This window comes from Pogona vitticeps, chromosome 4 (assembly GCF_051106095.1).
Source record: "Pogona vitticeps strain Pit_001003342236 chromosome 4, PviZW2.1, whole genome shotgun sequence".
Taxonomy (NCBI): domain Eukaryota; kingdom Metazoa; phylum Chordata; class Lepidosauria; order Squamata; family Agamidae; genus Pogona; species Pogona vitticeps.
The window spans coordinates 20110557-20125000 of NC_135786.1; the positions used below are offsets into that span (position 1 = coordinate 20110557).

At 40.3% G+C, this 14444-nt stretch overlaps 1 protein-coding gene across 4 annotated transcripts in view; it reads left to right on the plus strand.

Annotated features, from left to right (window-relative positions):
• The window catches only part of NFATC2 (nuclear factor of activated T cells 2), a 111946-nt gene that overhangs the window by 1053 nt on the left and 96449 nt on the right, over positions 1-14444 (plus strand). For 2 of the 4 annotated variants that reach the window (XM_020779517.3, XM_020779514.3), the window contains exon 2: positions 12938-13970. In XM_020779517.3, the coding sequence (XP_020635176.3) occupies positions 12938-13970 (1033 nt within the window). The remainder of the gene's footprint in view (positions 1-12937; positions 13971-14444) is intronic. The other 2 variants (XM_078392176.1, XM_020779520.3) reach the window with 2 other exon arrangements.

Here is a 14444-nt window from a genome sequence, read left to right on the forward strand (position 1 = left end):
GGTGTGACAAATGTACACAACCAAAATATGGTGTAATTCTTTTAAAGAAATACTGTATAGATTGAGTATGCTCAGTGTTTCCATTATAGTCACTGGCTTTATGATGCAAAGCACTTACTCATGGAGTGTACAGGTGCTTTATCGCTACTTTCATAGCATTGCTAATATCATTGAACTATTGCTGTTCTCTGTTAAATATATCTTGCTTATAAACAGTGGGTTGAATCCCTGAAAGTAAAATTTACTGTTTTGTCAAATGCTGAATGGTACGCATATCATATTAATATGCTTGCAAGTTGCCATATATTTGGCTACTCTGATACCAACAACTTTCGGGCATTTTCATACATGTTCCCATAACATGGGAGTACAGTACTTTGATATGACAGATTTGCCTGTGTACTCACGAAGTTTTGTATATGTGTAAAAACATTGGGTCCACACATATGCAAGCACAGAGGCATCTAGTAACTGCAGCTCCCTCTCAGTTTCCTTACTAAATACAGTATATTGTATGTGAAGTAGTCTCAAGGGCCCCTTTAAAGCAGGATGGATAATTGTGCCTCTCCAGATATTTTTGGTCTACAATTCCCAGTAGCTCTGTTTAGTAGAAGTAATGTGAGGGATTGTGGGAGTAGCAGCAAAAAAAACCCACAACATCTAGTGGGCCACATGGGCCTACTCCGGCTTAAAAGTGTGTTAGAAAACTGCATCTTCCATGGAACACAGTGCGTTTTCTTCTGATGTGGGTGACCATCAGAGTGGGCACCACCAAGTCGCTGCTTAATGCTGATATTTGGCAGTTTATGAAAGCTTTCTTTGATCAAGACTAAATTCCGTACTATGTTTTTGTGTATCTTATGGCAGCCTAAAATTACAAAATGATTTCCCAGTTATTAAGCAGCCAACGCTCCACCAAGTGCCTGACAGAACAAGTAGGTCTTACAGTGCAATCTTAAAGACATCTGTTCATAAGTAAGTCCCGATAAGTTCAGTGGAGTTTTTCTCTAGGTACCTGGGTCATAGTCAAATTTCTCTAGATCATAGGTGAGCACGAGATGGCTCTCCAGTTGTTGTACTGCAGTTTCCGTTATTGCCACCAACATAACCATTGGTGAGAGATGATGGGATTCCCAGTCCAACAATATCTGCATGGTCATACATTCCTTAACCCTAAATGTTAATTAAAGCTTGAATTGTCTTCAAGTTGATTATTAATTCAGTATTGGTAGTGTGCTTTGTTTGAAAGCATGCAAAATGCAAAATATGAGTAGATAAATATAGGTACCACCACGGTGGGAAGGTAACAGAGTTCCGTGTCTAGTCACGCTGGCCATGTGACCATAGAATATTGTCTTTGGACAAACACTAGCTCTATGGGTTGGGAATGGAGATGAGCACCGCCCCCTATAGTTGGACACGACTGGACAGAAATGTCAAGGGGAACCTTTACCTTTACCTTTTGTGTTAGTGTTATTTTAAATGCAGTCTTTCTCTTATATATTTACAAAAGAAACACTTACTTTGGGTCCTTAAGGTGGAATAGGTTCTTAAACTATATTTAGTCCAAGACTGAATCTATAGTTAATTATATTTAGCTTTAAAAAAACTATGGCACTACTGAGTGTAACAAATTGAGACACTGAATAATAATTGTTAACTGACAAATGTCCAGTCATGTCCAATTCTAGGGCATGGCGCTCATCCCCGTTTCCAAGCCGTAGAGCCAACGTTTGTCCAAAAACCATTTCTGTGGTCAGGTGGCCAGCACGACTAGACACGGAACTCTGTTACCTTCCCACTGTGGTGGTACCTATTTATCTTTTTGCATTTGCATGCTTTCGAACTGCTAGGTTGGCAGGAGCTGGCACAAGTGATGGGAGCGCACTCTGTCACGTGGATTCGATCTTACGACTGCTGGTCTTCTGACCTTGCAGCACAGAGGCTTCTGCAGTTTAACCCACGGTGCCACCTCGTCCCTCTTGTTAACTGATACAGCTAGGCTAAATTTGGATATATGATTGTCACAAATAATATCTTTAAATGTATATTTTGGATATGTATTGACTATTACATGTGCTATACAGTATGTAGCTAAAGGCCAATTTTTACTGACAAGTGAGATTTGTATTTTTAGCTGTATGTTGTGATAGTTGAACATGCTGTTGCTTTGTCGTGTGCCCTTTGAATGAATGAAAGGTGAGGACAGATGAGACTAGTTTAAACGGTGTGTCTTTAAAGTGCCAAAATTATGACTGAGAATGTCTTTCCAATGCAATACAACCAACTGTTATTGCTAAAAAACATATTCAGTGATGGGCCTAGAGAAATTAGCATGTTTATTTCATTATTCTTTTATTTAGTTTGCAGCAGTAATGTAAAGTTTTGGTCAAACAATAAACCCAATCTGGGTATAACTGAAAAACGAAGGATTTAGATTTGGTTGCTTGTTGCTTGAGGGTGGCAGGAAGGATGCTGATTTTTTTTTTGAACTCAGTCCCGCCTCCACCTTAAGAAAATAATAAAATGTGACTTAAAAGCAAAACAGTCTTAAACTCCCTTAACTACAGTATATGTGATGCTCCATTCAGCTTACTTCTGAGTAAACAAGCAAAGAATTGTGCTGTGTGTTTCTTATCACGTATGTTTGTGATGATTAGTAAGGTGCTTAGACCTCTCTGCCTTTGGATTGTAGCTGTCTTGGAATGGATTGTGTTCAGACCTGTGTTTCAGCATGAATTTCACAGGTCCAAGCCTTCACCTACTCACACTATGTAAGCCTGACCTATTTCGTGGGTTGGCTGTTGAAAAGATCTTAGGAAAAACTCCATGCACATTGCTTTGACTCCTTAAAAGAGGCAAATATGACAAATCATAGTAGTCCGTGTCAGCACTAAAGATCTTGTTGAAAAGTATGCCAAGAGCGGCTGGAAAACAGTAAAGACATGTGACAACTTTAGGCATGCACTTGCAATGTTGAAAGCAGCACTTTTTGGCTATATGGTGCTTCAAATCAAATTGTTGATGAAGAAAATCACCGGGGGAAAAAACCCTGCACCTTCACTGCATGTACCATATTATGTGGCTCTGAAGCTGAATAGTGCGTGTCTGAAACTATACCTTTACTGTGAAGACACTCCTTTGTCTTACCAGCAGTCATTAGGGAATATGTTAGCCCTCTGGAAGGACATATGGGTGTAAAAGCTCTTTTGTACATGATTTTTTCCTATATGTTAGAGTTATAGGAAAAGCATTTCTCTGTGTTGCATGACATGAAAACACATATGGAATTGCTGATGTTTTTTTTCTTTGCCCTCTTATGTGAAAATTATGTCTAGATGGGAAAATCATCATAAGCCAAGTATCCCGAAAAGCACAACTTGTAGGGTGGGAATTAATACTGCTACCAAGACAGGTTTGGTTAGAATAGTGTTATCTTGCAAAAGCATCTTAAGTTTGCAAATAAAGCCATAACATAGAGCTACTTCCTGTAATAGGGCAGAGACTAAAATAGAGAAAGGCCATTGTTTAGGTCTTTCACATACTCATGGGGGTCTGCCTTCCAGGGTATGCGAGTTTGGCTAGAATCCTATACAATTACTTGGGAGTACCTATAAAACCCTGGAAAGAGTCACCAGAAGTCATAATTGATTTGAGAGCTTGCAGTTATTACTATGTATATCACTCTAAGCTTTTAGGAAGAAGGATAGAATAAAAATGTCAATAGTACCATTATAATCCTTGTATAAAATGTATATCCCGTCCTTTTTACTCAGTACTAACACTGAGTAGAGTACAAATGGGAATATGTTTTCAGAGACTGTTTTCCTTGTATTGAATGCCTGGATACTACGATTGTAATTAATGTTGCGTATTTTCAAGATGGAAATAATTAGTGTAGAAGGGATCATAACAGAACATATAATCTGGAGGATATTCCTTGTCTTTCAAAAGACACCATTTTAAGTCTGTAAGTAATCCTTTGTACATCAGTGATCTTTAATGTACTAAGATTAAAGCATGTTTATAAAGCGGTGGAATTTTTTTAAAAAAAAAATCACTCCACATGTCCAAGTGTGCTTGGCAGTTGTAGAAGATGACTGTTTTCTGAATGATGTTAGTTCCTTCTCCACTAAAGATGGTGAAATGTCTCACGCTGGATGTTATCCAAAATGTAACCACAGCAATGGGTCAGGACCCAGAGTTCCTCTCCTTTCATCTAAAAGTTTGCAAACTGTGGGCAAAGCATTTCCCAAACCAAGAGGAATCACTTAGGCCTCTTCACATGTAGCTTTAGGATTGTTTCACACAGGCATGTTGAATCTTGCCATAAGAAGAGATTACTGTACTTACTTTCACATGCAAGTATAGTATCCCATCTGCAATGGGCCGTAGCAGACCTAGTAATACAGACAGAGCTCCCACATTGTTTGTCATCTCAGATGTGTGGCTTTTGTGGAGAATTAGTTCGCCCACTCGTCAGGTTACCAAGAAATGCTGAGATACCAAATAACATGTATGGCTTTGAAAGGAACCAACTTTAAAATGAAGATACTCACTTAACTAAGACCGTGGCTCCCACCCTTATCTTGGGTCCAGGGAACTGACAGACTGAATTGCATTCAGAACAACAGCAGTGTGCAAGGACAGTTATATAGGCAGAGTCTCCTGTCCCCTTCCTCACTATACCTCTCTCCCACATCCAGTGAGAAGCCTCTCCTGACTGTTAAGAGACTCTCATTGAGGAAGTCGTGGGATAAAGCCCTGGAAGGCTGCAATGAGAAAGGGAAAATACGCAGAGGAATCTTGTAGGGAGGGCTGTCCAGTTATGTGGTTCTGATTCCCCATTCCCTCTGCAGCCCCCACCCAGTCTCTCAGAAGCAGTTTTGACAGGGGAAGCACAAGAGGGAAAAGTGAAAGGGAACTTTCCCTTATGTGAGCATCCTGGCACATTCTTGCATTAGATACAAACTGGAGATAGAGTGTTACTCATCCACGCCCCAAGAAGAGATGGGGAACATTTGTTTGCTAGTAACGGTATGCTTCCTGTTGGGAGATTTCTTTGCATTTTCAGGAGAATCAGATGCTGGAAGTAAAGAATGGAAAACTAGAACTTTCAAATACTGTTTATGAACACCCGGAGGCATTTGGGTGCTCCAGCTAGAAACAGAATACTGGGCAAGGGTTTTTATATCCGTATGACACTTAGTAATAAGGAAGTGTCACTGTCTTTACTAGATGGTCAGAGATTCAAGGCGCATAATAAGGCAGTACTTCTTTCAATAATGTGTTATTAAAATGGACTGTGCTAAGAAATGCAGTTATCCCTGCCATCATAAACAGCTTTGGTGGCAAATCCATGTAGGAGACAGATACCAATGCCTAGTAGTTATTATCATATATATCACTCCAATATCTGAGGTGGTATGCCTCTCAGTTACTGGGAAACATGGGCAGCAGGATGGGATTGGATTGTTTTCTATTCAACCATTCCAAGCCTGAAGTTGTGCAGCCCAGATGAAGGATTATACAATGGTGCCTCGCTTAACGAGCGCACCGTATAACGAAGAATCCGTATAGCGATCCCTTTTTGGGGATCGCTATACGGAGCTGCCCTAACCGCCGCACTCGCTTTGCGACGATTGGGGCGTCCGGCGGCCATTTTGGAGCCGCCGAACAGCTGTTACAGTGGCTAGACTTTTAATTAGTTTTATTTAGGCATATCACTAAAACTCAACTTGCATACTGCATGTGATAGCTGCTGAACTCCTAATATTTATCTGTAAAGATTCTCAATCATTCAGGTAAGCTTGTCTGGAAGTTGAGTCATGGCAACTGGACTTTTTCTTGTTAGGTTGAAATGTTTCACTACTCATCCAAGTAGCTTCTTCAGTCTGAGGAGAGTTGGTAGGAGATCCCTGATATATATTCCATGTTGATTTCACTTCCCACTGGTCCGAACAGGTTCGTTAGATGGATATTAATATTTAGTTGTAGCTGCAGTTAATTTCTTTTGTTGGATTAAGATTCTGTAATGTGCTGTCATAATGTGTCGACTTGGTGTGAAGCTGCTGGGTTTCAAAGTATGTCAGATGTTCAGTTAGTGGTTTGCCATTATCACCCTCATTGAGTTTCCATGGCTAAGTGGAGATTTGAATCCTGATCTCTTGAACACAAATAAAAAAGACAGGCAAATACAAAGTCTTTTGGATAAATGTTGGACTTTTGATTCTTAGATGAACTCCATAACTATTAGAATCAGCCAACTGATGTTCCAAATTTCCCATTTTGGGGTCTTGTAGTAGGGATGTGCTTGAAGTAGCCCTTGTCTCTTAAATTATAATTTCTCAATACAGACATGTTCTAATCATTACATGATCTTGCAGACTTATTCATAGAGCAGATGAAGCTGATATCTTCTACCAGGAAATGTTGAAGAATAATGTCTTCCTCACATTTTTCTCACTTCATAAATTGCTTCTTGTAAATATCAGGATAGATTTTTAAAAAGACAAAAACAGGAGCCAACAGGCCAGATAGTGACTCAGAGATGGACACTAAAACTATTACTGTAGTTTAGCTGAGATCAAGCCATGATGCTGGTTACAGTGGCTAATGCTATTCACTATCTTCTTTCTACTGAAATTCTGTTTTGCTGTTACAGATATAAGCTTCTGCTCACATGAATGAGAACACCTAACATTTCTTAGTTTTTTAATCCTGATTTCTAAGAAGTACAGTATTTACTTTGTGTATATATGCTGCTACAGTTTTGATCACTTTTATTTTTAGGTATATAAAAACAGTCTTGCATAGTATATTTGTGTAATCAATGCAAAAGAAATGAGAAGGTGGAAAGAATATTTTAGTCAGCCATTTGAAGCATAGTGGGCAACATAAACAATTCAGCCACTGATGAATATATGAAGTGAATCAAAACTGTTTGCAAATACACCCCTTCCCCAATATAATGCTGCCCTCCTAAGTCAGCTCATAAAACTTTTGAATCTTGGACTTCAGTCCAAGAAGCAGAGTGTGCATGAGTAAGAAGGCACATTAAATAAACTGAAGTCATCTCATCTTCACTGAGCCAAGTTAGGCTGGCATGACTGGCAGCTGTTGGGTAATATGCCCAGTCTTGGTAGCAGTGAAGTTTGGACCATTTGATTTAAGTTGGAGCCAAATTAGAAAAATTAATCTTAAAAGCAGGGACTGCTGTGTCTACACCATCCTCTTTCTCTTCCATCTATATAATGAAGTCACAATGATACATTTGTACCATCACATCTGTTTCCATGACTACAGACTATGATGTCATAAACACAATGCATTGTGGCCATACCAACCTTCCATCATTTACTCTAAACTTAAGCAGGGCTAGGATCTGGTGATCTACCTCCAAGAAAAGTCTGTGTTTCTAGAAGGCATGCTGATGAGTCAGCAAGTCGCACCTTCCCTCGCAAGTGAAAACCGGGCCAGTTTAGATGGGTGGGACTGGATGGCTTATTATATCATTGCCACCTACATTTACATGTCAATAGGAGGTGTTCATTGCCTGCCTGTGGTCGCCTAGAAAAGTCCCTTTATGCAAAATGGAAGATGCTACATTTTGAATTCATGCAGTTCTGCTTTGGTTAGGAGAATGATTGTAATAATTTCAACAAAATTGCGGACTGACACCGTTTGTTTCTTGCAAGTGAAAAGAAGAAAATTGGTGCCATGTTTCAACCTAGTAGGATTATTAAGAACTAGGGGCAATAGATAATGACAGTCTGCTGTGATATAGGCTATGGTTCTAAATGGAAATCTGATCATTTAATATATGAAGAGAAAGACACGCAACTACAGTATGTCATACTGAATTAAACTACCCATCAGTATAGTCTGGTTCAGTAGTTTGGCTGTGGCTCTCTTGATCCCAGGCAACAGTCATTTAAGGCACTGTTAATTCAATCTTTTTTAAAAGTGGAGATGCTGAGGACTGAATCTGGAATCTAGTGGATACAAACAATATGTTTTCCAATTAGATTTGTGTAGCTTGTTGGTTTTCCTAACCAGGCTGCTTGTTGGGTTGTGTGCCATGAGTAAGAATCACTTGTGAACAACTAACAATAAAAGTTGTACTTTACAGATTTACTTGTTTTCCTTTTCCTTTCAGGGTATTAGTATGCGACAAACAATTATCATAAGTATGTGTAGACTAGTAGGCTAGTGCAAAATGAAAATAAAAACAGTAGACCAGTAATATCTGTGCATGGTCCCATGAAAAAGCATTTAAATCAGTGAGGGGAACATTTAGGTATGGTGATCATTTATATATTGCCAGAACAAGCAAAACTAAACCAAATTAAATTTAAAAAGAACAGGTTTGCTTATTATACATAAACACTAATTTATACACAAATCTAGTAGTAGGTGTTAAAACTTAAACAGAAATGTGGTACATCTCATCATGGATATTAGGGAAGACTTTGGCCAGGTGGCTTTGATTCCTGTTCAGTCCACTCTCTTGGTGTTAATTGCTGATGGGCATTGGCAAATTTCTCTCTCTTTTTCTGCTTCTTTATAATTAAACCAGACAACCCTTTAAATAGAACAAGGATGACAAAAAAGCCTCCCCCAAGATGTCTTTGGACTGCAGTTTGTTTATTCAGTTTATATACCAAAGCAATATTCTGGGTGGCTTACAATAACATGCAATAATAAACAATTACACAAATATTTAAAAAATCAGCAGAATTGGAATAATACAGTGGTGCCTCGCTTGATGACATTAATTCGTTCCAGAGAAATCGCTGTAGAGCGAAAACGTTGTCAAACGAAATAAAAAAACCCATTGAAACACATTGTAAAGCGTTAAGTGCGTTCCAATGAGCTGAATACCTGCTCGTCCAGCGAAGATCCTCCATACGGCGACCATTTTCGGTGCCTGTAAAGTGAGGAATCCGTCCTAGAAAACAGCAGGGGTCCATTTTCTTCAGCTGGTGGCCATTTTGAAACCCAATTACCAGCTGTTTGCTGATCGTCATAAAGCGAAAATTGGTTCCCGAAGCAGGGAACCAATCATCGCACAGCGAAAAAAACCCATTTAAAACATCATTTTGTGATCGCAAAAGCGATCGCAAAAACGTCAATGTAAAGTGGATTCGTCGTAGAGCAGGGTAATTGTCCAGTGGGGCACAACTGTACTCTGTATGACAGCGGGACAGGGGTGTAAAATGCAACAGGAGCAGTGCAGAAAGCCTCCCTGAAAAGCAACATTTTCAATTGTCTTCTGAACATTGGCTTGGAGAGAGCCAGGCATAGCTCTCCTGGGACCTGGTTCCACAACATTAGAGCCACTGTGAAAAAGGACTGGCCATTCATGGAGGACTTCCAGGCTTCCATTGTGATGGCTACCTGGAGGAGCTTAGTCTTGGAAAATCTGGTAGGTCAGGCAGATGACATTGGAGAGAGACATTCGAACAATCCTCACCATTTATCATTCTTGCTAGGATTGATGGGAGTTGCAGTCAGATACTACCTACTTATTCCCCAACCTGGAAATAAAGGAGATCTAGAAATAGAGGATTTCCCTTTGCGAAGTAGTACATATATAGGCCCCAAACATGAAAAGAGACAAGGGAACAATTAATTTATCAGCACCTGCAGGCTTACCCTGGCAGAAATCTCCTTGTCACAAGAGAATTTCTAGCTCAAAATGTAGATGGTATCTAAGAAAATTTATAAAAACACATTTCCTTTTATATGCATACCTATGAGCTAGACTATTTAAACTTTTCTGGAACCAATCAGAAGCAAAGTTAGGAGAGGACAAGTAATGTTCTGAACAGTGACTTGTTGTTCCAGGCTTTTCTGTAGAACACAGAGTGTGCTTGTGTAGTTAAAACAAGGACTTGTAGCTTCCTTATGTCACATTCTGTATGAAGAACTGCCAATTTCAGATTTCCTTGTAGATGGATAGAATGGCAAGACATTTGATAGAAGGACAAAGCACCCTGTTAATCAGGGATAATGATCCTAGGAATACAGTAGTAGCGGTCAGTGGTGCTCGTAGGTATTTTAGTTCAAAACAATTTGGTAAATGTTACATGAGTGATACTTCAAAACTTTAAAAGTGTAGCATATTCTGTCAGAAGAGGATAATAAGTCCAAATGTGTAGTGCTGCAGCATTGTCATAACTTCTATAAATCTTGCAAATGTCACAGTAATGTCCTCTACCTTTTGGCAGTAGAAAATTCAAATTTTATTGTTTTGTGAGAACAGATGGTTTATACTGTTTCGTTCCAGCGAAATCGCTGTAGAGCGAAAACGTTGTCAAACGAAATAAAAAAACCCATTGAAACACATTGTAAACGGTTCAGTGTGTTCCGATGGGCTGAATACCTGCTCGTTCATCGAAGATCCTCCATACGGCGACCATTTTCGGTGTCTGTAAAGCGAGGAATCCATCCTAGAAAACAGCAGGGGTCCATTTTCTTCAGCCGGCGGCCATTTTGAAACCCGACAATCAGCTGTTTGCTGATCGTCGTAAAGCAAAAATTGGTTCCCAAAGTAGGGAACCAATCATCACACAGCGAAAAAAACCCATTTAAAACATCATCTTTTATACTGTTTATACTGTGGAAGGGAGAATGAGTTTGAGGTCTGCTGTTATGACTTACTAAACCAGTTTTTAGTTGTCCCTTTCAAAATGTACCACTCATACACACTCTAATTTATATCCAGGACTATGAGGACCAACAGGTAGGAAGAACTTGAAAAAGTTACTTTTCCCTACTTTGCCACTGTAAATAGGTCTGAATTTGTAATATAGTTCATTTCAAAGATGTTAAGAATTGTATAGTGGCTTGTTCTGGTCTACTTAGAAATGTAAGGGTAAAGACACGTGTGACTTTTTGATGTTCTTCCGACTGAGTAATTGATGCACTTGAATGCAGCTTACACTGATACCAAAGTTTGGGGGGCTTAATAAAAGAGGGAATTGTGATTTGTGTCATTTGCTCTTGTAAATGTCTGGCTTCCTGATCTGATTAAACATGCCATTTAATGTCAGTTGTCTTTCTTCATAATAGAACTGAGGAACAGCTCATCTCAAAGTATAATTTAGAGAGGTTTTATTGTTTGCAGCTACCTAACATGAACAATTAGGTTCCTGCAGAGCAGTAGCTCCTACAAGAGAGAGGCAAGTACATGATTTACTGTGAGCTGGCTCTGATTTTGACAAAAGTCTTAACAAGTGCATTGCACATTTGCTTGGGGAAGTTTTTCTCATTTGACTGTCAACCTGTTGAAATCAGGCATTACAGAACCCCAGGCCTGAGTAGCAAGAAGGAGTGTAGAATACAATGATGCTGTGGGACCTGTGGATGCAGCCAACTATATACAGTATAAGTAATGTAATGCATAAAACACACTTGTGAGAGAGAAACAGAATAGTTGGAGTGGGGGGGGGGAGAATCAGGGACTAAGGGTAAAAAGTGCTTCACTCTGTACAGTATTTTTCAAGTTTCATCTCTTCAGGGGCTAGATTAAGGCATGCTAAGGCCTTAAGCTATGCCAAGTTTAAGAGGTCCGATAGAACTACCAAATTACGTGCATTAGTCTAACAACTATATAAAGCTGACATTTAAGTTTTAGAAAAAAAAAATATTTACTGGCCCCTCTTAACTTATTTATTTATTTATTTATTTATTTACAATATTTTTAGCCGCCTTACCAGTGGCTTCTGGGCAGCGTACAACATTAAAACGTAAAAACATTAAAAACATTTTAAAAGACAATATAAAATATCATATATTAAAATAATTCTTAAAACATTAAAATTAATAAGTCCTGCTGCTCATGTGGCCATGAATACTGTTTAACAGGGAATACTGTTTAATGAAAATGCTGGCTAAACAGAAAGGTCTTTGCCTGGCACCGAAAAGCCAAGAGTGTTGGAGCCAGGCGGATCTCTATAGGGAGGGCATTCCAAAGTTGGGGGAATCATACTCTGTAGTTTACGTTTTCAGCACTACCACTGCTACCTGTTTTGAATGTCAGAATTCAGCCTTGTTATATCAAATGTATCAAACGATTATATATCAAATAGTCCTTATATTATATGTAGAGATGGGGGTATTCGTAGATGAATATGAATATCCCCCCACAGGTAACTGTCCACTCATAATTCTGCCACTGACATGAGCGCGATGGAGCCTTCCTATCGCTCCGTTGTCCACAATGGATTAGCCAGGCCTGGCAGAAGGCGGGATGACGAGCCTCTCTGCCAGGTCAAAGAGTGGCTAATCCATTGCGGACAACCGAGTAATAGGAAGGCTCCATCAAGCTCATGTCAGCGGCGGAATTGGGAGTGGGAGCTGGACCCTCATTATCTCTACCTGTGGGGGGATATTCGTATTCAAATACAAATATACGAATACAAATACCGCCATCTCTAATTATATTAAATAGTGCTTACTAAAGGCAAGAGTGCATCTTAGCATATACAGAAAGCCCGTTTCCCTCAGGCTGGAACTGGAAAGAAAGGTTTCTGTGTCACTAGATTTATAAGTGATATACAGATTCAGCCATGCTTGTATAAGTCCTTCTATTCATATGATGCAGCTGAAGGCACCATATGGGGCAGGTTGGGCTAGTGGTTCCTCAGTCTAATAGCTATTCTGGAGTAAAATGCCTGAGTTCTTGAGGATGTAGGTGAATTCAGAACACTTTAATGGTTTGGGGTTGTACTAGCATAGCAGAGTGACTAATTGGCCTACACTCCAATACTGTACAACTTATATGGTGCCTTCCATGTTCAGTTGATGTCACTATGTAAAGATGTTTGCATCTGCTTCTAATGCTCTGTCGCAAATGCCTTCTTGTTAACCCATGATTGCTCAGCTTCCGCAGTGGTATGTCTAGTCTTAAAAGCGACCCTTCTTTTTCCAGAAGAACCGACTCCTTCACATAAAATCATCAGCCCACCCTCTGGAGTAACTTACCCTCATGATGATGTCTCGGATTATGGCCTCAAGCCGTACCCCTTCGCTTTGCCTAGTCTTTCGGCAGATCACATGGGCAGATATGGACAGCCAGATAGCATAGGGTCAAAATGCTACTTGGACCCTGTCAAGGCTGCAGGTCCCCCTACTTTGAGCCCTAGGATTGAGATAACACCATCATATGAACTGATTCACCCAGGGGGTCCCTTCAGCAGCAGAGACACAGATCTGTTGGTAGAGCATCAGTCCAGCTCAGCTACCACTAGCCCAAGGTTTACCCTGCCTGTCCCTGGCTTTGAGAGCTACCGAGAACCGCTGTGCCTGAGCCCTCCTAGCAGTGGCTCTTCTGCAAGCTTCATTTCAGAGACAAATTTCTCTCCTTACACCTCACCATGCGTTTCACCAAATAATGGCCCTAGTGATGACCTTTGTCCACAGTTTCAAAACACCCATGCTCATTATTCCCCTAGAACCTCGCCAATAATGTCCCCACAAGCAACCATCGTGGAGGATACCTGCTTGGGCCCACGTTCACCATCACCACGTCCCAACTCAAGGTCGTCATCACCAGGAGCAAAGCGGAGGTACTCTTGCACTGAGCTCTACGGGAGTCAGCCGCCTTCTACTTCCCCGCGTCAATCGAGGACCCCCTCTCCACAGGCCTCTCCTCAGGTTCCCTTGAGAGAAGACGGATCTTCAGTCACTTACACCCAGTTGTCCACCTCCTCTAGCCTCATGGATGCAATGAGCAATCTCACTACCGATCCCTCCTGCGGAGTTCCTACAAAAATATGGAGAACCAGCCCGGATCCTTCTCCGGTGTCTTCTCACAAAGCCAGCATGCCATGCCATGTGCTTCAGCCTATTGAATACCTTGGATCTTGTGAGCAGGATGACAGGAGAAACCCACCACCAGAGTCAATCTTATTAGTGCCACCATCTTGGCCAAAGCAGCTGATGCCCGCAATACCTATCTGCAGGTAAGCAGTGTGCCTTAGATTTACAAATTCTAACATGTTTTGACCCTGAAACCAGAAAACCCCAATACAGTATGTATGTGTGAAAGATAGTAGACTTTCACATCTTTCCTAAACAGTAGCCATCCCACTATTATTTATAAAGTTTTGTGAGTCTGTTTTGGTTGGATCTGTTGTTTGGGTTGCCAAATATCTATTTTCTACTACCACATACAGTAAAAACTTGTTCTAATTTGTTATCTGCAGCTGTGAGCTCAAAAGTGCACCAAACAAATTGTTTGTTTTGTTAATGATTCCACCTGCGGACTTGGCCAGGCTTCATTTCAGCTTCACAAAGGAGTAGCTAACTCCTTTGCAATCTACTAATTGTTCCTTTCAGATCCCTTCTCTGGTTGGCTTTATCTAAGCCAGATTCATGTATCTTTTTGAAGCTCAGAAAAATCAGCGTTTGCAGAGAGGAACCAAAAGTCAGGTTAA